Source organism: Leptidea sinapis, chromosome 1, assembly GCF_905404315.1.
Source record: "Leptidea sinapis chromosome 1, ilLepSina1.1, whole genome shotgun sequence".
Lineage (NCBI taxonomy): Eukaryota > Metazoa > Arthropoda > Insecta > Lepidoptera > Pieridae > Leptidea > Leptidea sinapis.
The window spans coordinates 32,115,526-32,141,402 of record NC_066265.1 but is presented as its reverse complement, the minus strand read 5'-3'; the positions used below and the strand labels follow the sequence as shown (position 1 = coordinate 32,141,402).

Genomic DNA, 25,877 nt, shown 5'->3' with positions numbered 1-25,877 from the left:
GACGTTATTGTGCTTTTATACATACCTACAATTAAATTATTAGATAACACGTTGCAACACACTGCCACTAAATATTGAATAGGTACTTAAAACGTTATGAAAGGTGTTTTAAGAAAATTGTAATTATGGGAAAAAATTGGTTATGTACTTGCACATCCTGCACATGTACATTTTTATAATATAATTAAGTATATTAATGAAAAAAGTGTAATAAGATACCAAATTTGGTGAGGCTTATCCTTTAAACAAACAATATAATATGTACACAGTTTTAATACAATTTAAATTACTGTATGATTTTAAAGTACCTAACCTTTAAAGATCGATTAGCAATAGTACCTAAAATGTGGTATAAAATAAATCAAAATATTAATTAATAGGTAATTACTCTGTGGCAGGTCCACAAATCAATTAATTAGAAATATCATATTATCTAAAGGCGGCGTTTAAGCTATAATGATAGGATTTGGTCCGACTGAACAGCGGGCGCGGTCCGGTACCGGACCATATTAGAATGTTCGGTCGGACCAAATCCGACCATGTGGTTAGGCTATTAGTAGGCGGATAATTTCTTTTAATATTAATTAAGCAAGGAAACTTTTTAGTCAGGCACCTATTTATTTTGATCAATATAATACTCTTGTTTTGCGACCAATTACATCATTTCCAATGCAAACTATAAAAGATAGACACTAATTACAGAAATAAGATGATTATTGTTACAAATGATATTTGAATTTCCAATCCTGATTTTAAAGTCAAACTTATTTTTTTAATTAATTAAAATAAATGCGTTTTATGATTTAAGCTCATGTGGGAGGCTTTTATCATTAAAAAAGCTGCTTTGCACAGGATCCTGGAGGCTCGGTGGGTACCACAGCGGAACCTCCGACTTTACATACGTAAATCTTAGCTAAGTGTAAGCTTAGCATTGTCTTTGATTTCCTTTTTTTAATCATTTGACGGCTGAAATTATGCTGAGCTAAAGCCAGAGTAGTATATTATTTGGCTTAAGCTAAGACAGTGCAATGCAAAAGTCAAGTTCTCGACACTCATAAAAGTTTAACGTACCTAAGTAAATTCTGAGTACGCTCTATCTCAGCCTTATTTATTTATTCATGTATAGGAAACAAACAGTATTATGATACTTAAATATTAACAAATCTTAAAACTTACACTTTCACCAGTGAAGTTTCTAACAATTTATACGACACTTTTAGTTAAAAGGTAAGCAACGGTAAGATAAAAACCACAAAACAAAAGTAATACAAATTAACAACTAATTACAAGCTATATAAGTTACACAATACTATACGCGCCTATTATACAATACTATAATGAATTAGTTACAAATGAGATAAGTATTCAGAAAAAAATGTAAGAATGGGGTTAAAAAAAATCAGTAATTATTTAAATTATCACAAACCAATGATCTGAAAACATTTAACTTTTCATGAAATATGTCAATATGACTGTATGCTCTATTATAACAGCTACATGCCCGAATTATAAACCTGTTCTTTCCATGTACTGTTCTCGCATAGGCAACATCTAATACATCTTTACATCGGGATGTAGGCCTTCTGCAGTGTAATCCTATTTTACTTAATAGAAATGGAGAATCAGCTATATTATGTAATAATTTATATAAAAATATTATGTCTCTATGGGTTCGACGGTCTTTCAAAGAACTTAAATCGTTGGAGTAAAAATTAAACGCGGGATCTAAATTTTGTCGGAATTCTAAATGTTTAATGAATTTATTTTGAATACCTTCCAAGCAGTTTATATGAATATTATAGCAGGGGTTCCAAACAACTGACGCATACTCAAGATGTGACCTGACAAAAGCGTTGTATAAAATTAAATATGTATGCAATTTTTTATGTATCAAAGTGACGATTGCAATTGAGTTCAATCAAGAAATCTGAGCGACAGTGACATAAGGTGAACGTTTCTCTCGTCTCGTCAGTTTTATTCATTTAAATAAGTACGAAAATTAAGCTAGTAAGTAAAAATACTTAGGTACCATATTATAAAGACATACTAACATACACAATTTTTTAATTATTCACATAATTAGTTTAATTAATTATCATGGATATATTGCATATATTGCCTACAAAATATACCTTGGTGTGAGAGTAATCTTAATAATCTAATAATCGTAAGAGTGATCATATCGTAAAATTTAGAAAAAACCACTCAAGGAGCTAAAAAATCAAATAGTAATCGAAAATTATTAAAAAATTACTACCAAATGGAAGCATTGTTAAAATATTTACATCATTGCATAAATAAATTTTTAAAAAGTTGAAGTATGTGTTTTAATAGAAACCTTATATTGACTATTGAATAGGCAACCAGCTAAATAATAATATTGACACAAATTATCTAGCCACAAACTAGGCATAATCTCTACTATGGGTACAAACAAAGCTAACGATATATTTATACAATATACATACATAAATACATATAAACATCTATGACCCGGAAAAAAAACATCCATATTCATCATATAGGAAAAAAGAGAGTGTCCTTAATATTATTTTAATCTAGCAAAGATAATAATATGGACTACGGTAAGCACATACCATCAGGTGACCCGTATGCTCGACAATGTACCTTTGGACGGAAGGACAAACCGTCAAAAACACTATTTAAAATTGGGTGTCGCGAGAATTGCAATATTCATCAAACTAATATGAAATTATTTTATATTCGCCGAAATTATTTATAATAGCTTATCACAAATTGTAAAAATGCCAACAAAAACTGTGTATCTATCATTTTTATATAAAATTTATAAAAATCATTAACGATTTGATAGTTCTCTTTATTGGCAACCCTTTTGAACTATCTGACAGTTAACTATGAATGACATAGACATGTAAAAGAAATAATTTTTTGACAGTTGACAACTATGACCATAAATTGAAAATTCTTTGATCTTTCATATGACAAATTCAAATAGGTAATCATTGGTAAACATTGAGCAATATTTTAGTGCGCCTTTGTTTATCTTATTTCTGTATAGTATTTATATTGTCTCAGTAACAGTTTTATTTATATATACTATTCATTGTTAACTGAAATTGAAATGAAACCGAGACCATGTGGTTGCAAGGGATGTAGAACATGTTTAATATGTGAAAATCAGTATGGAGCTGCCGGCTTAAAGTTATCACTCGACAAAAATAAAAGCTATGTGTATTGTCCACTTTGTGCAAAGGCTTGGAGTGGATGGGACACAAACCTTTACAAAGAGCACCCCAACCACGAAGGCCATTCAATAGAGTTTCCTGGAGTTTTTATACTATTAGATTTCATAACACAGGAAGAGGAGAATGATCTGATGACTTGCATTGATGAAGTCCCATGGGATACTTCACAAAGCGGCAGACGCAAGCAAAATTATGGACCGAAAACTAATTTTAAAAAGAAAAAACTTGTACTAGGGAAATTTGATGGGTTTCCACAGTTTTCAAAATACATACAAGACAGATTTAATTGTGTAGACCTATTAGAAGGTTATGAAGTTATTGAACAATGTTCATTAGAATATGATCCCAACAAGGGTGCTTCAATAGATCCTCATATTGATGACTGTTGGGTCTGGGGTGAAAGAATTGTTACTGTAAATTGTCTGTCTGATACAGCCTTAACCATGACACCATATAAAGGAGATCAAAGCAAATATAATTTAGCATGTGCTAAAGAGTATCCACCAACTGTTCTGGCCGATGGCAGAATAGACTTAAATTATAAAAGCAATGAGCCATCAATATTTGAAACAAGTAAACCAAAGGAGGATAGAGATGTGATTGTAAGAATACCAATGATAAGGTTAGTTTGTTTATCACCATACTTCTCTGTAGATAGATAATCAGTGTATTGACTTTAGACCAGACTATATTATGGTCATTACTAAAAATAACTCCAGAATGTAAGGAGACTATGAGGTATCTGTGGGGGACAGTTAGTTATTTGTGAAAATGACATAGAAATAGACACTTTGCTACAGCGAACAATGAATTCTGTCTTACAATTTTCCTATATGTAGTATGCCACAAATGCTAGGCACATGTGTCTCATTGAAAATGCAATGGCTTAATCCCATCTATAGATGTATTATAATACATATACAAATAAGTTTAAGATTTACCAATTCAAAACTTATGTTTTAGTGAAATCATTGCCAGGAAATGAAAAGAGACACCTAGGAAGAATTTAAATCATTGTATGTATTGTATGTGCATTTGTCCAACTTGCACTGCAGGAGTGATTTTCTAAGATCTGATCACACTTACATAATATAATAGACCAAGCCCCTTGGTGAAGATGTATTTGGGCTGATGACAAATGGTTTATCTGAATCACATTTTGCCCTAAAACATTCATATGGTTGTAAAGTTTCCTTTGTTATTTTCAGACGTTCTTTAGCAGTACTGTATGGAGAACCTCGATATCATTGGGAACACTGTGTCCTCCGGGAGGATATACCTGAGCGCAGAGTTTGCATTGCATATAGAGAGTTTACACCTACCTACATGACAAACTCTAGTATAGGAGATGAAATAAGAAGCCAAGCAAAGCATTTTTGGGATCATACAAATAAAACTAATGTGTAGTTGTTTACAACTTCTATAGAAGTATTTATCATTTAAAGATCAAATAAAACATATTTATTATTATTGTATATTTGCAACATATATACAATATATATAGTATGATAAAACTATTTTATAATTACAGTAGAGCCTTGATAATCCGAACTAGCAAAAACTAACCCCTGTTCGGACTCACGAAGCGTTCGGATTATAGTATGTAAGGAGAAAAAAAAAACATTTTTATTCTTAAAATAGTGTTTAATTATATACATAGTTTAAGAGGTACAGTAAGCAACGAGCTGGGCTTTACATATTGACCTTGGGAACGCTCTTATTACAAGCAGCGTAAGGACTACAGTCGTAATGTAAATAAAAAGCCCGGCTCGTTGCTTACCGTACATTTACATAATAATTATGTACCATAAAATACGTAAGGTGTAAATTGTCTATTTAGTCATAAACTGATCTATTTTAGTTTGGCGAGTCCTGTTGATGGACCAGAAAAAAGCTTTGTCCCTCAAGTTACGTAGCATCATCTTTTCCGATAAGGACAGGTCATTTTCTTCAGCCCACTCCAAGCAAGTGTTCAAAGATGATATGGCTTGTGAATGAGTAATTTTCTTGACATTTGAAGCAAAATAATCTTCAGCTAAAGACTCGTCATTCTCTTGCGTTATTTGGGTTATGATCTCATCATCAGTTATAGGATCTGTGCAATTCTCCTCTTCACTCATGTACATGAAAGTGGAAATGGTTTCTTCTGTATAACCACGATTACGTAATAGACTGAGCGGGAGATCGTCTTCTACGTCGAAGTCATCATTTTCTTCTGATCTATCTTCTGTTGAATTTATTTTTTCAGGCCAAAGAGGCTTCCAAGATCTTTCGATAAGAGACGATGATACATGATCCCAACATTGCGCTAGCGAAAAAATGGCGTCTTTAATTGTGACGCTTTTTATAACATCATGCAAGGTTAAAGCCTCATCGGCTTCTTGCTGCACGAACATTTGAATCAGGAGTTTCTTTTTGTAATTTATCTTGACATTTTGGATTACGTTTTGATCCATAGGTTGGATCAAAGGCGTACAATTTGGAGGCATGTACAGTACAGAGAAGTTGCCTTCTTCTGTTGTCAAATCTTCAGCATTTGGATGTCCAGGGGCATTGTCTAAGAGTAGCAATGCTTTTTGTGGCAGTCCCATTTTTTTTAAATGGCGTTTGACTTCAGGAACAAAATGGCCTCTAAACCACTCGAGAAAAATATCTCTGGTTACCCAAGCACGCCTCTGCCCTTCATAATGCACTGGTAATTTTACAGATCCAAAAGATCTTGGCTTTTTTGCCTTCCCCACAACTAGCAATGGTAATTTGTGATTCCCTGTAGAGTTTGCGCAAGGCATAAAAGTTATTCGCTCTTTAGACACTTTCGACCCAGGAGCGCTAGTTTCAGCAGAAGAGGCTAAAGTTTTGTCCGGCAGAACCTTCCAAAACAATCCTGATTCGTCGGCATTGTAAATTTGTTCAGGGCAAAGGTTCTTTTCTTTTATCTCGTTTAGGAATTTTTCTTGGAATGGTTGAACAGCTTCCGTATTGCTAGAGACTTTCTCACCTGACACTTTCAGCTGACGTATGCCATGACGTTTTTTAAAATTATCAAGCCATCCTCTACTTGCAGAAAAATCCGAACCTGTTAGTTTTTTATGGAAGAATCTCGCTTTTTCCATTACGACCTCACCAGACAATGGAATGTGGCGTCGTCTTTGTTCTAAAAACCATGTGAACAGTGCTTCTTCTAGCTCTGGATTCTCTGGTAATTTTAGAGTTTTTCTGAACCCTGGTCCTTTCTCAGTTTTAGCTATAAAAGATCTCAATTTTTGCTCATTTTTCTTGAGGTCTGTAATTGTTGATTTTCCAACGCCATACTTACAAGTAAGAGAAGTTGCCGACACTCCGTCCTTTAAACTGTCTAGTATGGTGCACTTTTCGGCTATAGTCAAAGTTTTATGTTTGCGTTTTGGTGTTGTCCTCAACCATCTTTATAACCTCAAAAAACACGCCGCGCACGAGTACAGAGCAGAAAAACGTGGAATGGACGCGCAACGTGGCAGTCGTAACTGCAGACTAATTAATAAACAACATAGCAGCGAGGCGAAGGCGAGGAAGTGGGGTGGGGTATGCAGTTCGGATTATAGCGACGTTCGGATTAGCCTGAGTACGGATTATCGAGGCTCTACTGTAATTTTAATTATTATATTGAAGGTTATTTTTTTACACTTATCAAGAATAATTAGGAATAATATAAATGTAACTGATATTTTTCTCTATGGTACTAAATTAATGACTTGACATGAGCTACCATAGTGCAACATAAACAGTATGAAGCTATAGACTAAATCAAAATTTAATAAAAAAAAATTGTGCTGGAGGTGGATTATCTCTAAGGCAAACTGCCATGTTTTCCAAGCGCCTGCATGCCTAGAGAGTAGAGTTGAAAGTTTACAAAGGAGCATCCACACGAAATTTAATCCACCTCAGGTAGTACTTGTGTCTAATAAAATAGTTCATGGTACTAATTACTTAAACTTACTTAGACAAGTGGAGAGGCGGTGTGGTGGGGGAAGAAGATGTTTGCTGGTGATCAATATTTGTCAGGGATATTCAAAAATTTTGTTTTTAATCTGGCAAATTTATTTAATTATTTTCAAAAAGGTACTAAATGGTCACAGAAGTTTACTCAACTCCTATTGAATAGATGTTACCGAAGATATTGACAAAAATATCACTCGGACATTTTCGTTGTTTTATTTATTTATTTACAAGTAGGTACAATAACAGATAACAAGATAAAACAATCATCTAATAACAAGTACAGCATATTTTTATGATCCTGAGATCCAATTAAAATTGTACACATCATTCACCAAATACAGTAAAAAAAAATAAAAAATTAATAAGTGGACACAATAGTAATTACAGTATAACGAAATTTAGTTAAACATTAAATTATTTTACGTAAACTAGAAAGTTTTATAAAGAGTATTTTTAAAAATGTCTACATTTGTAAAGAATATATCAAAATCAGCACACACTTCGTTAAATTCTCTACAAATTCTCATAATCGGGTTGTTATGCGATACATTATTATTTGAGGAATTGATCGAGCAGTCTTCTGGACCGTTCATTTTACGAAATATTTTTAGATCATCGGCGTACGCCAGACACTCACATCGAATTTTGGATAATAAGTCATTTATAAATGCCAAAAAAAGCAAAGGACTTAGATTTGAGCCTTGAGGAACACCAGAGCTAGCAAGAAATGGGACTGACTCGAAGCCACTCAACGCAACTAGTTGCGTACGATTTGATAAATAAGATGTGAGCCATCTGTGAAGATTATCCATATTACATCCATGAATTCCCAGGTGATGTAGCTTACATAAAAGCACTGAATGGTGAACGTAGTCAAAAGCTTTCGCAAAATCTGTATATATTGAATCAACCTGACTCTTATCGTTAATTGTGTCACATAAGAATGAAGTATATACCAGTAAGTTAGAAACAGTTGGACGACGTGCTGACGTGAGCTTAAGATGGGCTTCAGATGGTTAAAGACATGTGCATACACAAGCCTTTCAAAGATTTTGGCGAACCAACTTAGAATGGTTATCGGGCGGTAGTTTGTGACATCTGTTTTGTCCCCAGTCTTATATATTGGTGTTACTTTAGCAATCTTCTATAAAGCAGGAATGATTCCATTTTGTAGTGATTTGTTGTAAATAAGAACGAGGGGTTTGGCGAGACATACAGGGCACATACGAATTAAAATGGGTGGTATACCATCTGGTCCAGAATTTTTGGATAAATCAATGGATTGAAGCTGTTGAATAACATTTTCTAGAGACACTGAAAATTGGCAGATTGAAAAAGCCGAAGGAGGAAAGTCAGGAATATAGTTCACATTACTATTCGCGTTCATAGAGTAAACCGACGAGAAATGATCAGCAAACAAGTTCACAATGCCAGGGCCATCATTAGCGTATCGGTTATTGTAACTCATCTGTCTTGGTAGGCATTAGTGACATTCTTATTTTTAGTGTAACGCCAAAACGCTTTTAAGTTTATAGCCAGATGCGATTTATGTATGTGCGAAAACATTGATCAAAAACTACCTTAGCTCTACATCTTAACATTGCAAAAGTATCATAATCTCTTGGATTACCGTAAGTTTTAAATTTGACATTAAATTTAGATTTTAGCAACTTTACTAGCCCGGTAGAAAACCAAACGGGATAAGATTTTTTGCGTACTTTGGTTTTGGGTGTGTACTTTTCAATTATTTCATACAAAGTGTTATTAAAACAATGAACGAACTCATCACAATCAAGTTGCAAAGCCGACTGCTCCCAATCAAAGTCTTGAATTTCCCTATTACAGCTCTCGTAATCGGTTGTTGAGTTCAAGCAACGGGGCTCGACCACTAAGTAGGGTAAGCTCAAAGGGAGGGTGGTGTGAGTCTAAGCGGCAAACAGCAATGGTATGACTTAGTGAGATAGTATCAGGTGAATCCGTTATCGCTAAGTCCAAGATTCTATTTAAGTGGTTAGCAATGTATTTAAGTTGTTTTGATAAAGTCAGCTGGAAAAACTCAAACAATGCTCTAGATTTTTCGCACACGTTGCTTAGAGGAAGTCCTGTTTGGTTCGACCACATCATACTACCCAAGTTAAAGTCACCAACAATGCAGATTTTATGGTTTGGATGGCTGCTCATAATATTTTGACATTTATTAAGAAATTCTACATATAGGCTGGTGGGTAGGTAATCCGGTAAATATACTGTACATAAATTGATAGTAGTAACAGGATATACTTTTATTTGAATCCATAAATCCTCCACCAAGTCGGATTGCCAATCGCATCTCAGGACATATTCAACCTTTTTAAATATTGCCATAAGTACACCTCCACCATGTTTTTTTTTAAATGTTTAAGAAAATGTTGTAGAATCGATGTTGACGTCGCTACACGAGTTTCGATTCGTTTTTGAAAAAGGTAGGGACTGGTTTTGGTACATACTTGTTTGAATGTTATATGCTAGGATTAATAACGCTTTCTCGTAAACAATTTATTTTATTGTTAGATTGTACATAAATATTATAATATTATGTTGTGTATGAATTTTTTCAAGTTCCGCCAATATATATAACTATGTAAAGAAAACGCATTAAAATAATTAAAGTTAAGCACTATTTTTTAAACCCCTCAATCGCGATATAAAGTAAAGGAAAAACGTTTTGTTGTTCATAATCCACAAAAATAAAAGCTATAATCTTCAGAAAATTTATTTATGCTGTACTGGAATCTGCCTGTGCGATATAGACAGTGTTGCCGTCTGACAAGTTTTCCTCAGCTTTGCGGGCCATTATCATCTGCTCTTTTATCTTCCACTGCTGTAGAGCCCTTTCGCTCTTCATCTTTCGGATGCAGCGAGCCAACAGGAGTGCGAATATAATGCCAAGAACCTGGGAAGAAAAATGTATGCTTGAAAATATTATATTACGTCCGTTCATCGTTTACAAGTTAAAATTACAAATATACCTACCTAAATATCAAACTACCTAATTAAAAAAATAATCATTCATTGATTCTTTATTTCATTTACATTACCGTATTTTTTAATGAAAAATTCTCAACAAACAGGATGTCCTACTTAATAACAGGAGGGACTGCGTATAAATTGAAATTTGGTTTAGTATGAAACGTGCAGTGATTTCACATAAGTTTGAAATTGTAGTAATTACAGTATGGCGATTGGCGACGAAGCATCCTCCTAATTTTTTTTTATGGAAAAGGAGGACAAACGAGCGTACGGGTCACCTGGTGTTATGTGATCACCGCTGCCCACATTTTCTTGCAACACCAGAGGAATCACAGGAGCGTTGCCGGCCTTTAAGGAAGGTGTACGCGCTTTTTTTGAAGGTACCAGTTGTATCGTCCCGGAAACACCGCACAAGGAAGTTCATTCCACAGCTTTGTAGTACGTGAAAGAAAGCCCCTTGAAAACTGTACTATGGAGGACCACCACACATCCAGTTGGTAGGTATGATATCCTAATTTTTGGTGTGTCGTGCGATGGTGGTTTTCTGCGGCAGGAATCAGGTGAAACAGGTCTTCGGAACACTCCCTGTGATAAATGCGGTAGAACACACACAATGAAGTGATGTCTCTAAGCAATGCCAAGTGATCCAGCCGTTCACAGAGCATTGGATCCCCGACAATTCGAACTGCTCTGCGTTGCACGCGGTCAAATGGATCAAGCTGATACTGCGGCGCGCCAGACCAGACAGCAACACTCCATATGTGGCCGGACTTACGCTTTGTAGAACGCTAGAATGAAGTCTTAAAGTATTGCCGTGCTCTATTTGTGATGACCACTCTCACACTCTTCAAGCCTCGCGGTCCCTCGACGAGATTGTACAGCCGCCATGACTTACTGGTTGAAACTTAGATTAAGGTTTGGTGTCCGCTGCGCTCCAACTAGATTCCGCAAGCGTAGTCGCAAAGTGCGGCAACTAATATTACGCCCAAGCATACTCGAGCCAGGTTCGAATAATGTGGGACGTAAACGTGCCACTGTTCTTTAAAACTTTGCTAATAATTGAAACTAGAATATCGGGTTGCGTAGTAAAACTTTGTAAAAATGATACTATAAGAAAGATACTGGGATCACATATTATCATCTTGTGTTTTATTAATTTAGTACAAAATTTGAAATATGCCATTGAGATGCCAAACATCTTTACAAATAGCCAATACACACTACAATATATAATTGTCGCAATAAAAAAGCTATTCTTGTAGCGCAGCGGAGACCTATACTTAAACTGAGGGTTGAAAATAAAATTCTCATAAAAGTATAATTGACGCAAACATTAATGTAAAACAATAAATAATCATTAAAAACATATTTGACGCTTATTTAAATTATATATAGCCAATTACTTAATATTACCAACCTGTATAAAAGTTACAGAGATCCCTAAAATACCAATAACGCTTGAGTTTTCCAACAGCAATCTCCCCATTACTGTTCTGCAGCCGTTGGTCCTTATGATCATACAATAAGCATCATCCTCTGTTTTTACGACACAGCATGACGACGGCACCAGCACTGGACCATCATCGCTGTTGGAGATGATAACGGTGGAGTGATCACTTGTGAAGTTCATGGATAAGTAGTCGTGGTATGACGTGTCCCCACAGCAGTTTAACTGACAACAAATTAATAGTTTCATTAAAATGTGTTTAGCATAACGGGTGTGATAAAGTTATAAATTACGAAATAAATATGACACTTGTATGTCTGAAAAGTTAAGTTAATTCTTTGACTTAGTTTTTTCTTTCAGTAGTTCACAAAATATTTAGTTGCTATTTACATGATATATTCAATAAAAGACACTAGAGAACATTTCAGTAACATCTACATAGAAGCAAAAATTTACTTCGTAAGCATTGCATCAATAAATAGATAGTAATATTATAATAGAGACAATGTAATAAAACTCTGTAGTAGTCATTAAACATTTAGTAAATGGCGTTTTCTTATAAAACTATATGTTAAAATTGTTATAAACAGCTATAAGTTTTCTTAATAAATAAAACTCGATGAACAATTCGTATACGAAATTTAGGTTGCATGCTATGGAAACTCTCTCTGTCACTGTCTCTTAAAGAAATAAATATGACTGTTCATTATCAGAACATTTATGAAAATTTAATATACGTTCACAAAATTCGTCACCTTCTTGCTCATAATAGTGATTTTCATTATTATAACACTAGAAATAAGGGATTGCTTGTAACTAATTCTAGGGGGCTTCATAAGATACATAATAGCTTTAAGGGTAAATGAGTACACTTTTATAGTAATGTCCCAGCCACTGTTGGCCCAGGCATTATCTATAAATAAATTTAAATGTTCTATTAAAAAATGGCTCTGTCGTAAATCCTAAAACTCCACAGCTGAATATCTAACTGATCTGACAGCCTGGGACTAGATTATGATTAATTTATAGCAATAGCAATGACAGTAAAACATTGTATATTTGATTAAAAAGAGCGCAAAAATAAAATGCTGGGAGAGTTTCTTGCACCGCTTCTTCTCTCTCAGAGCGCCATTTGTTTCCGAAGCGGTATCTAGTAGTGTCTAGTATATTAGAAATAACATCAAAATGAATTCTAAAGGTATCAATTTTGAGAAAATAAATGCCTTTTAACTGGAAACTAACTTCAAAAAACTATTCTCTTCTTATATTTAGTCAAATGATACACATCAAAGGAACAGATTAGGAACTCTTAACTATTATTTGATATCTTTATCTAAACATGTATTCATATATTAATATTTTAATTCTATACTTACCGAAGTTTGTAATAAATCAATTTCAGCTCGTATTTCGTCATCACTAGTGTATTCTGCTATGGGTATGTTGATGAGGTTATGCAGCGTGGTAGCGTCTATTGTAAGTGATAGAATTATCACAATAACTTTCAATATTACCAGGACGCCGAGAATTAGAGCGTACTGAAATATGATACACATGAGACACAGATAAATAAAGTTAAAGACCGTAAAAGACCTATGTTTTTAACGAAATTTGAGAGAATTCTACCATTACAACTTGCCATTATGCCATACCATTGCACTGCATTGCAACTATGCCTTAAATATCTAAATACAAACACAGTCATAAGCAGACCCTAGATGATGATCGGTATATCAAAAGTGATGAGTATTGGGGAGAACGTGTGTGAATTGAAAAAGTGAAAAAGTGCCAGGGTATCAGACTAAATCCATAAACAGGTGTGGTTATATACTTTTGAGGCTTTAGATGGTAACAAAATGCCTGTTGACTACAACTACGTCTATTAACTGTACAATCCATAGAATTACAATATCATCAACAGCCGGAAGCCATCCACTGCTGGACAAAAGCCTCCCCCATAGATTTCCACGACGATCGGTCCTGCGCTGCCCTCGTCAAACGTATTCCGGCGATCTTGACCAGATCGTAGGTCCATCTTGTGGGGGGCCTACCAATACTGCGTCTTCCGGTACGTGGTCGCCATTCGAGGACTTTACTGCCCCAATATACTAGCGTGCAAAAGAACATCTCTAACGGAGATTTTTTTTCCAGCAAGATAGAAAAGCAAGGTAAATCTATTGTTACTGTAACTATGTAAGTAGTGTATTAACTATTATAGCCACGCTTGGAACTAGCTCCTTACCCCCTTATTCATAATAGTCTGCTAACTTAAAGCATTGCTAATTCTCACTCTGTCTCCTTCTAATGACCTAAGTCAGAATGAGAAAAAACACTCCTTAGCGGCTGTTTTAAGTTAGCGGACCATTATGAATAAGGGGGTTAGTATTTTGAATATTAAACTAGCTAATGCACTCATTGGCAAATCAATATTGGTCACACATCATCGGGCTGTTAACACGACTGTACTCTGTACGCTAGTACGTTCTTTGTCTATGGTATAGTCCTTAGATTAAGGATTCTCCGCTGGGCTTCAACTAGATACCGCAGGCGTGGTTGCAAAGTGCGGTAAATAATGCCCAAGTGAGCGTACTCGAACAATGTGTGAGGTTGACGTGTCACATTCTCTGTTAAAGTTTGCTAATACTTGAAACTAAAATGCCGGGTTGCGTACAAAGTACAAAGAAATAAGAAAAACACTGGGATATGGAACAAGTATTTTGTATTTTATTTATATATTAGTTATAAAATTTGAAAGATGCCATTGAGTGTCATGATGCCATGCATCACATGCACAAGCATCTATAAGTTGCCGCAATAAAAAACTTTTGTTCTTAGGTAATGCGGTATCTAGTTGGATCGAAGCGGAGACCAACCCTTAATCTAAGGTATAGTCAATGTTTGCCTATTCAGACATTGACAACAAACCTCATATTTAGGCCACATGTTTAAACTTGTAAGCCTTATTACCTTGAGCTAAAGGGCAAATAGATAAGAAAATTATTTTTAAATGGTACCTAGGCCTAGACCTAGTTTAATTAAGATTTAGATATTGTTGTTTAATATTGAACACAATGATTGAGCTTCTTTACTTTCACTAAGTACTAGATTTTTAATTACCAAAATAAAGTTGGCTGCTCAGAAAAGATTGTCCCTTATTATGCAGTCGGATTTCTTTGTACCTACTAGACAAGAATAATTATTACTTATTAAACATTTCAGAAATCTTCTTAAAATTAAGAATAATTTTATTAATGAAAATTTATCACTTTAAGAGTGAGAGCGCGGGGCGAGGAACTAGCGATTTATGAAAAAAACTGTGAATTGAAATATGTAAAGTCACGATATATATATTTTATTAGTTTCATGCCGATATTTAGAAGCAAATGCGTGAATCTTGGTCGAGGCGGAACTGATCCCGATATATATCATGAGTACCCGTCGTAATAGTTACAATGTTCAAGGTCCGCGATGATAAAAGTTTAAAAACATTTATACACAGTGTATAAAAAATGTCTAACTTCAATTTTTATCGTAGGACTAGAACTTTTTCCTATTTGTTAAAATTTCATTTCTCATCACGTATATCCGAGCCAAAAGCTTTACACGATCATGGCCCCAGTTTGTTACGAATTTGCAGTGAACCGTCGTGAATACAAAACGATGTAGGTCTATCTACTAGTTATCTAGGTATCTACTGGTTATCTACTTATATCTAGCCCTAAATGCACTGGGTATGTCCACCTGCGAGTGATTTTCTTTCGGGTTTTGAACCTGGTTATTCTAGCTCTTATAGTAATTGTTATTAATTATTATCAAAGTAACTATTTATATAGTGTTCAATAATACAATTCAAAATATTATCATTGCAATCCAATATTTTATTTATAGTTCCGTCGGCTTCTGTTTTTGCTCCTACGTATTTTGCAGTCTATAGGGTGCTGTAGCGAAGAACCTGGGTTCATCGTATGTTATCCTCAATCGGAGTACTTATGGAGCTTATTTACATTTGCGAGACATATGCAGCGGCTCACGACTTAAAATATAACTCATCAAAGAGTGAAGTTATGATATTTCGAACTCCAAAACAGAAGTCACTAAATTATCCTCGCTTATTTCTCGCAAATAAATAGCTACGAGCATTGCTAACTGCTGCTTCCAAACACAGATAGAGGTTGGTTCGACTCTAGGTTTATAAATATATTTGACTAATAATACTAACATAGTACATAACAAATATTCTTACTAATTTACTAATATATATGGAGATCTCTCTGAATTAAATAAATAAAATTAAGCCTTTCCTAAAGCACGCCACTGAACCCGATCTTCAGCTGTTCTTATCCAGCTGCTCCCACCTACTCTTCGTATATCGGTGTCCACTCAACCCCCAAGTCTTGCGGCTTTGACCAGGCCACTGCCACTGCCACTTCACACTTACTTATTCGATGGATTATGGCTGTGACTTTAGTTCTCTGTCAGGACACCTCATATCTACTACGCTACTTCGGAGAAATGCGAAGTCCTTTCCCGAGTGTGTTATAACCAGTTTACTGAGGCTTAAAATTCCAAAGTGACGAGCACAATCGTAGTCCCGCTCAGAACATTGAGTTTTCGAGGTAATCTAGTGCGCGCGCTGAATTGTAAATGACAGAAGTTTATGTAAGCTGTGTCAATCACCTGACACCTCATTTTCCTCACCTCGTGTCCATGCAGGATATGTTCGGGTTGATACCAGCGGCCAAATTCCACCACCAGACATTACTTCAAAATACTAAATAGCATCCGCATTACGTTGACGTCTGGCATTCCACAATTGCGCGTTTTACAACAAATTTCTTGCCTCGCACAGCCAATTATGGAATCAATTACCGGCAGCTGTTTTCCTGAACCGATATGACTTTAGAGCCTTCAAGAAAAGAACATACTTCCACCTTAAAGGCCGTCAATGCATCTCTTGCTGCGGATATCCATGGGTTCCGTCACCAGTGAGCCAGTTGCAGATTTTCCCCCTCTTATATAAAAAAATACAATACTTTGTTAAAAAGTAATAAAATAATTAGCTGAATTGTAATACATACCAAGTTAACCATGCACGTGCTTTGTTTTAAGCTACCAAAGAATCCAAACATAGTGACAACCAGCAAGATCATCCCAAATATGACACAGAGTATAGAAGGTGTGAGCAGTCGACCGCCCTTGCCGCTCTCGTAGAAGAAGGAGAAGTTGTGGTAGTAAGTGTAAACGGATATCCCTAGAACGATCATGAGTCCTGCTATAACCTGGAAGAGACATAAATCAGGTTTTTAAATAACTTTTATTAGATCTTCTCAAATTGTTTCGTCGGCCGGCCGCGGAGTATGCTTCATATATTTCACAATATTAGCGGCTGATTAAGCTCTGGATCACGCGTCTCTTGATCGTGAGCTTAAATCAGTATTTTTATTTTATATGTAAAGCATAATATAGGTACCTATATATTTACTTTCGGTTATTATGCTGGTTTTAATATTTTATTTGGCAAAGAAAAGGTTTCACTTGCATCGTGGTTTCATTAAAACGTGCAATTATATTTTTTATTAAGGTGATTTAATTCTCATCGATTTTTCATGTTTTCAATTTCATTTATATTTCGGGGATCCAACATCGCCACACGCCATACACTCAATTATAATCCTTATCTGGACGTTTGTAGTTTCTCCAGAGTAATTTATAAGGAATTATCTCCACGTACCTCCAAACTTTGTAATGAGTGGGTTTACTTCCGCTGCGTTTACAAGCCTAGGCGCCTATACCAATTTTAAAGGCCGTCAACGCTCTTGTGAATCCTCTGGTGTTACAAGAGATCACAGATAGCGGTGGTGACTTTTTTTATGAAAATGAGGGACGAGACGAGCAGGACGATCAGCTGATGGTAATTGATACGCCCTGCCCATTATAATGCAGTGCCGCTCAGGATTCTTGAAAACCCAAAAATTCTGAGCAGCACTACAATTGTGCTTGTCACCTTGAGACATAAGATATTAAGTCTCATTTGCCCAGTAATTTCAGTAGCTAGCTAGTTAGCTACGGCGCCCTTCAGACCGGAACGCAGTATTGTTTACACATTACTTCACGGCAGAAATAGGCGCCGCTGTGGTACCCATAAACTAGCTGGGATCCTGTGCAAAGGAGCCTCCTACTGGTGAACTGACTTACCACGATGTCATCAGAAGGTGCACTTGTGTTATGAAAAATTGACATGATGCAAATTGCTATAATGCAGTTTTCGGTGATGGCGCTTAGCAACATGTCCCAAAAAATATTTAGGACACATTTCTGAAGTAAAAACTTCTTTAGGCGCTCTGAGTAGCTTTTTTTCTACGTACTGAATGTGATTGATCTGTCACGAATGTCTGCTCGAATCGACTAAGGGGACTCGATTCGAGTATTCCATATTGTTAACCTCGCTTGAAGTTTTCGATTATATAGGCTCAAGTATCTACCGATCGTGTCATGACAAATATTATTTAATCTCCAAATAAAAATTCATCTTGTATTTTAATAATATAGAACTTTGACATTTATTGCACCTTCAAATTAACCCTGACAATTAATGTACCTCACTACAACAATTATTAATGTGGCCAATATATATTTTCTTTTCTGTTCTATAAAACCTTAGAAAACTTTAATTAAAAATTTAATTGATGCCTTTATATTCAATTTCTACCATATTTTGAACACTGTATATTTTAAGAATTTAATAATGTAAAAGAACCGTTTTAAATCCGCATAAAAGTAACAGGTGGATGGATACAGATCAATTTTCGCCCCGGAACCGCTAATACGGATAACCGGTACATCGCTTTACAATAAGCAGTTATTATTGAAACACGGATAGTTAGACTAAGCTAACTATTATTATTAACTTTTGTAAATACTAAATATTATAATTATTATTATCATTACACAAATAAAATTTGAAAAACAAAATTTTATGAACGATCCGGGATTCGAACTCACTACCTCCGGCGTTCCGTGCCGGTGCTCGTTATAAAATTCTGTTTGCTTTGTTCAACTCTCAGGTTGTGGCTTCATCTACAGGATCTACTTTACAGTTGATAACCAGCTCAACCCCAATATTTACTTATTAGGAAATTGACTTGAGATGTCGCTCTTGTAAATCTAAACAATATGTTATGTTTTTGAAGCGATAACCCTCACTTCTTAGGATTAATACACAAATAAAATTTGATAAACAAAATTTTATGTACGATGCGGGATTCGGTTATCACTTTAAATACATAACATATTATTATTATCATTGTATTATCATTGCAATATATCGAAAAAGATCGCTTCATATATATATGTATAGTGTATAAACGATATATTCCTGTAAACTCGTCTTACGTCTATTATAGATTTATCATATAGTTTTACGCAGATTATAAGTTTTTATATTATTTTAAATTAATAAAGGGTATCTATATATTTATTATCTATTGTCCAGTGTGGTGTATATGTTATACACCCCGCTATACCGATATTTTCTTATTCAGTGGCATTCGGATAGCAAGGAGATAGGAGAAGGATATATAATTAATCAATTCTTTTTGGAAATGGTCATTGGTGTTTGTATTATTGCTTAGAATAAACAAAAAACTTACAATAAACATCGTTGTGATGGTGAGCAGCAGAAATCTAATAGATTTCATATTATATTCCGTTTCTGTTTTGTTGAATTTCATTTTTTGCGTGTTTGGCGCGTTCCCACTCATTATGATAATTCTGTAGCACTGTTCGTAATTTAAACTGATTACTGGATCACTCCGTCTATCGCGGCTGATAGCGTGATGAAACTGATAACGCATTGTTTTCAGACAAACATACTCATGTTAGGGCATTCATCCACTAGTCTACTAACGTTATATTGTGGAAAAGTACAATTACGATTTGCGTGTTTGAGGACTTGTTCTGAAAAGAAATGGCAAGAAACTCAGCAAGTTTTATCCTGCCCTTACAGTTTTCATAGTGGCCATACACTTTTAACGTTTTACATATATTACTGAACTTTATAATACGCTTTCTTCATAAAAAATCCCTCTATTAGAGTTGGGGAATTCCCAATCGAAGATATTCGGAGTACCTATGGTAAAACGTGAACTTGACTTTTGTATTGGTCTGTTTTACCTTAAACTCAGCATAATTTCAACTGCCAAATGACTATAAGAACGAAATCAAACATTACATACTAGGTACATACTACATTCAGCTAAGTATTTAGTAAGTAAAGTCTGAGCAAATTATATACTATACTATGTTTGATTGGTCTAAACTATATAAAATTAGTAATTTAGATGAAATGCTAAATTATTTCTATAATATAATAAATAATATTTTAGATGATGTGTACCTAAAAGAAATAAAAAAAGGAAAAGTAGTGAAAATTATCGATATCCGGAATGGTACACGAGTGACTTAATAAAAAATATTAAAACTAAGGCGATGCTACACAAGCGGTATAAGAAGACGAAATTACTCAGTGATTACAATAAATTCTCTTTATACAGAAAGTCCGGGATATATAAAAGCAAGAAGGGGGTCATCGAGTAAGCAATTAATTTTGAAAGATGGCAAACTTCTCACGAATGAAGAAAGTGCTTTGCAATTTGCTCAGTTCTTCGAAAGTGTTTACAGTTGCGAAAAGCCACTTTTGGACGCAGGATCGGCGGCATGCTACGGGGCTAGCAACGCGCGCGTCCACTTAGAAGAGCTTAACTGTGGCGGAAGTGAGTGAAGCTCTGGTGCGCCTCAAACCAAAGCGTTCCGCAGGCCCGGATGGCATACCAGCATTCTTGTTTAAGGATTGTAGTAGGGTACTAGCTGAGCCTCTTCAATACATTTTTAACACATGCTTGAAATATAGTACATTCCCTGAATTATGGAAAACCACGAGAGTTATTCCAGTCCCGTAGGGTAAAGTGGGACCAGATATCAGTGGGTATAGACCGGTATATATCGGTGGCAGTCTTATCAACGCCGGCAAAAGTGTTCGAGTCAGCTATACATCGAAAGCTGTACGCCCAAGTGTCAGCGCAATTTTGCGACTCCCAACACGGGTGTCGTCCAGCCCGAAGCACTGCCACAAACCTTTTAAATCTGATGACATATTTGGTCCCAGCAATGGACTCTGGAATACAGGTAGATGTGGTTTACCTAGATTTCCGAAAAGCATTTGACACTGTTGACAATGACGTATTGCTGAGGAAATTAGCGGATGTAGGTTGCTCGCCAAAAACATTACAGTTCTGGGCTTCTTACATGAGGGACAGAAAGCAGTATGTAGAATTTGATAGATACGAATCGGAGCCCTACTTTACGAGATCTGGAGTAAGTCAAGGCAGTAACCTTGGACCTCTTGAATTTATCATAAACGATAAACGATCTGCCGGAGCTCCTAAGGCACAGCAAATGTCTCCTTTATAAGAGAAAAATCGGATTGCGACCACCTACAAGACGACATCTCAAAATTGATAGACTGGAGCAGGGAGAATAAATTGAACTTCAATCCTGCTAAGTGTTGTGTCTTAAGTTTTACCCGAGCCAGTAAATCTATATTGTATAACTACAAGATAGGCACGGATACAGTGCAGCGCGTGAAGCAGCTACAGGATCTGGGTATCTTGTTTACATCGGACTTGATGTTTAGAGAGCATATAATTAAAACCTGCAAAAAGGCCTATAGGAATTTAGGGTTTGTTTTGAGACACTCTAAAGAGTTCACCAATATCACAACCGTCAAGGTACTTTATAATGCAATGGTAAGGAGTCGTCTGGAGTACAACTCGGTGATATGTTAGAGCGTGTCCAAAACAAATTCGTTAGGCACCTATACTTCAAGTTATATGGAGTATACTCATATTACCCACTTATGTATCCGACACTGTTTGTGCTGGGTATGGTTGGGTATACTGAGTTGAGCGTCCGTAGGGATTTTTTTCTAGCAGCGTATGTGGTGAAGTTGTTGCGCGGGAAGGAGCACAACCCGGGAGTTCGTGTGCCGGACCGGTACGTGTGGAGGCGCCTCCATACGCCACTACTATCCATTCCGATGACGAGAACAAATGTGTTGGCAAAGTCGCCTTTAACTAGAGCCCTTCGCCATATAAATGAACTCCACAACAAAGTGGACATTTTTGAGTGTACGTGGAGTGAACTCACAAGGGTATTGTTATATGTAGTATGTTATGGTAAATAGTAGTATGTTTAAGTTTTTTCTATTTCTGGTGTGATATATTATTTGTAATGTGATGTAGTTTGATTGTATTATTAGCTTTAGTTTGATTTGAATGTTGTTTGCTGTGTTTGTTATTCTTGTTTGTTTGTAACTGTCGCATTAGGTAATACCTGTAATGATAGTTGCTATGTGTGTGAAATAAATAAATAAATAAAAAATAAGTACGCTCTATAGATTTCAGCCTAAGTATTCTAGTAAGGTCTCTAGCTATGGCACTCTTGAAACCCAAAACAACTAATTGCTTACATATTAGGTTTCTAGATCTCCATTGCAGTTATAATCCACGCAAAAAAAACAATTATATACAGATGATTTGAGTTTTCTTTAGTGTTAATTCCGTCAATATTTGTCTTTTAACAACTCGACACGTGATTCGCCTCTACACGAGGCATCCTCAGGACGTGTTGTCTCGCCAAAATCTGGCACGAGTCGTTTGTATAATTATGGATTTCCGCAAAGTAACGCCTACTTCAATAAATTTTCTTAAAACAGTTATTTATTATAGTCCAACCCGATTACACTCAGACTGGTAAATCGACAAGCTTAGTATGACGAGCGACGGAAATATAAAATAATATAAATGGAAATAAATCTTCTTCAATTGGACAAAAACGAACCGTTTGATCTTACGTAAAAAAAGTTTTTATATGTACGTTCTACTAACATGTAAATGAAAAGATTCTAGAATATAACGATAGCACGTATTATCTGACTGATACGCGTTATCAATCCGACTTATCTCTTGTATCCAATAAAGGGTACATGCGCTAATGCAATGATTTGATCAAATTTTGTAGTTTTTTTGTTTTCAACGTAAATCAATATATGCCTTATGAAATTTTAGTTTAACATTAGAACTTTTTTTTAACTGTATCATATATTATTATTAAGTATTTAAAAGATAGTTAGGATCAACTTTATATCGCCTTACATATTTATAAAATGACTAGCTGACCCAGCAAACGTTGTATTGCCGATATTAAAATCGCGATACAAAAGTAACTGTTGATCGTAGATGGGTGAAAATTTTAAGTTGTATGTATTTTTAATGCTGACTCATAATCAAACAAATAAAAAAAAATTGGCGTGGACTACCCCTTACATTTAGGGGGATGAAAAATAGATGTTGTCCGATTCTCAGACCTTTTTTTTTTATGGAATAGGAGGACAAACGAGCGTACGGGTCACCTGTTGTTAAGTGATCACCGCCGCCCACAATCTCTTGCAACACCAGAGGAATCACAGGAGCGTTGCCGGCCTTTAAGGAAGGTGTACGCGCTTTTTTTGAAGGTACCCATGTCGTATCGTCCCGGAAACACCGCACAAGGAAGCTCATTCCACAGCTTTGTAGTACGTGGAAGAAAGCTCCTTGAAAACCGCACTGTGGAGGACCGCCACACATCCAGATGGTGAGGATGATATCCTAACTTGTGGCGTGTCGTGCGAAGGTGGAATTCGGCGGCAGCAATCAGGTTAAACAGCTCTTCGGAACACTCCCCGTGATAAATGCGGTAGAAGACACACAATGAAGCGACGTCTCTACGCAACGCCAAGTGATCCAGCCGTTCACAGAGCACTGGGTCCCCGACAATTCGAGCTGCTCTGCGTTGCACGCGGTCAAATGGATCGAGCTGATACTGGGGTGCGCCAGACCAGAGATGACAGCAATACTCCATGTGTGGCCGGACCTGCGCTTTGTAGAGCGCTAGTATGTGGGCCGGCTTGAATTAATGACGCCAAGTTTCTTTGAAGCCAATTTGGCTTTGCCTTCCAGATGACCACGAAATTGGCAATCGCTCGAGATTTCGAGACCCAGTATTCCGATACTAGGCGAGGCTTTGAGGGAAGTGTTGTCGAAGAGCGGTGATACGACAAATGGGGTTTTTTTAGTGGTAAACGCGCAAACTTGAGTCTTCTGGGGGTTAAATTGGACAAGGTTCAATTTTCCCCATACCGCGACCTTCTCAAGAGAGGACTCGATAGAAGACACAAGTTTCTCCCGGCACTGGTCGACGATTTCCCGAGAGAGACCTGCATGGCCCGTGTATATGGCATCACCAGTGCTGTCGTCTGCATAGCAATGAATGTTGGAGGTGTCTAACATATCATTGATATGCAGAAGAAACAGCGTGGGAGACAGCACACAGCCTTGGGGCACTCCAGCATTCACGGGCTTCGGGTTCTAGCAATATCCGTCGACAACGACCTGTATGCTACGCCCAGTGAGGAAGCTGGAGGTCCACTTGCACAAGCTCTCGGGAAGCCCAAACGATGGAAGTTTGGAGAGGAGCGCCTTGTGCCATACACGATCACAGGCCTTCGCTATATTCAGGCTAACTGCCAGGCCTTCCCCCTTGCTTTCAATAGCCGCAGCCCATCTATGTGTCAGGTATACCAGAAGATCACCTGCCGACCGACCATGGCGAAACCCGTATTGTCGGTCGTTGATCAACTGGTGACCCTCTAGGTATACCAAGAGCTGACGGCTAATTATGCTCTCCATGATTTTGGAAAGCAGGGAGGTAATAGCAATAGGCCTGTAGTTTGCCGGATCTGAACTGTCTCCTTTTTTTTGGATCGGATGGACAAGGGCTGACCTCCATGAGTCAGGGACTACGCCTTTAGAATAAGAGTGCCGGAATAAATGCGTTAGCACCGGCGTCAACTCAGGGGCACACGTTCTAAGCACGATTGGAGAAATGCCATCCGGCCCGCTCGACTTCCTGACGTCCAACGAAAACAGAGCTCGCCTAACAGTTTTCTGTCTGAACTGTACTTCAGGCATAGAGCTCTGACACCGCGGGATGGTCGGCGGTGTTTTTCCGTTGTCGTCATGAGTCGAGTTGGAGGCGAAAAGAGTGCACAAGAGATCGGCTTTCTCTTTTGCCGTATGGGCCAGGGTGTCATTCCTCATGTGCAACGGCGGCATGGACGGCTGGCTAGGATCATCCGAAGGGAAACAAACCCCCCCCCCCCCCCCCCAAGCGTAGGATGCAAAAAAGGAACGCATCCTATCCCAATCTGCTGACTTGTAGTGCCAAACGCGGCGGGTCGCTGGTGGTCTGCGACGTTGGCGTCGGATAGGCACTACACTCCTGACCAGGCAATGGTCGGACGTTCCGAGAGGGGCATCGACAAAGACCTGGTAACCATCGGGATGTGTAGTCAGCAGAAGATCCAATAAGAACGGCATGTGGCTATCCACATCCGGGAGCCGCGTTGGCGACTCAACCAATTGGGACAGACCATACGCCAATGCAAAATTATGCATAGATCGCCCTGCGTAGTCTGTGGTACGTGATCCAAGCCATTCGGCAATGTGCCCGTTGAAATCACCCAAGACTACGATTTCAGCGGAGGGGATCTGTGCAAGTACGTCGTCAATTGCCGCTTGAACGCAGCCCATGAGATGATCGGTTTCTGCGTTACCACAATGGGACCTGTAGACACACGCATAGATGCGGACGCGGTCGTCTAAATCTACGCGGAGCCAGAGTGTGGACAGGTCCCTACCATCAAAATTGCCGAGACGGCGACAGCAGATATCCTCCCTAACGTACACACATACCCCGGCATGAGGCAAAAAATTATGCTCAATTTTGTACCCGGGGTACGTTAAATATGACGTATCGCTAGGTCGAGATATCTGCGTAAGGAAACACAAGGCCGGCTGCGCCGTCTCAAGGTGGTGGTGGACTGCGTTTAAATTGGAGTGAATTCCCCTGATATTGCAAAAGTCCACGTTGAGTGTGGAGCGGGGTGCCGTGGTGATACTGCCTCGTTTGTCCTTGGTCATGCGCGGTTCTGTGCCCTCCCCAGAATACGAAGGGCAGCCCGAGCTAGAGTGCCCGGGGAGGGATTCTCCAACTCTGGTAGAGCCGGTACCCTCCTGGGGTAAAATCTTTTTAGTACCGCTGTCATATTCGGGTGGAGGGGG

The 25,877-nt window shown here is 37.3% G+C and overlaps 2 protein-coding genes across 2 annotated transcripts; one reads left to right on the top strand and one right to left on the bottom strand.

Moving 5' to 3' along the window:
* The first annotated feature begins 2,984 nt into the window (after positions 1-2,984).
* Positions 2,985-4,697, top strand: LOC126964884 (alpha-ketoglutarate-dependent dioxygenase alkB homolog 4). The gene is made up of 2 exons (XM_050808235.1): positions 2,985-3,849; positions 4,436-4,697. The coding sequence occupies exons 1-2, from the start codon at positions 3,104-3,106 to the stop codon at positions 4,632-4,634; spliced, it is 945 nt and encodes a 314-aa protein (XP_050664192.1). The 5' UTR covers positions 2,985-3,103; the 3' UTR covers positions 4,635-4,697.
* Positions 4,698-9,941: 5,244 nt separating this feature from the next.
* Positions 9,942-19,477, bottom strand: LOC126964962 (CD63 antigen-like). The gene is made up of 5 exons (XM_050808360.1): positions 19,311-19,477; positions 16,740-16,940; positions 13,038-13,199; positions 11,632-11,886; positions 9,942-10,137 (listed from the first exon to the last, which is right to left on the bottom strand). Exons 1-5 carry the CDS (start codon positions 19,419-19,421, stop codon positions 9,961-9,963), a joined length of 906 nt encoding a protein of 301 aa, XP_050664317.1. The 5' UTR covers positions 19,422-19,477; the 3' UTR covers positions 9,942-9,960.
* Positions 19,478-25,877: the final 6,400 nt, after the last annotated feature.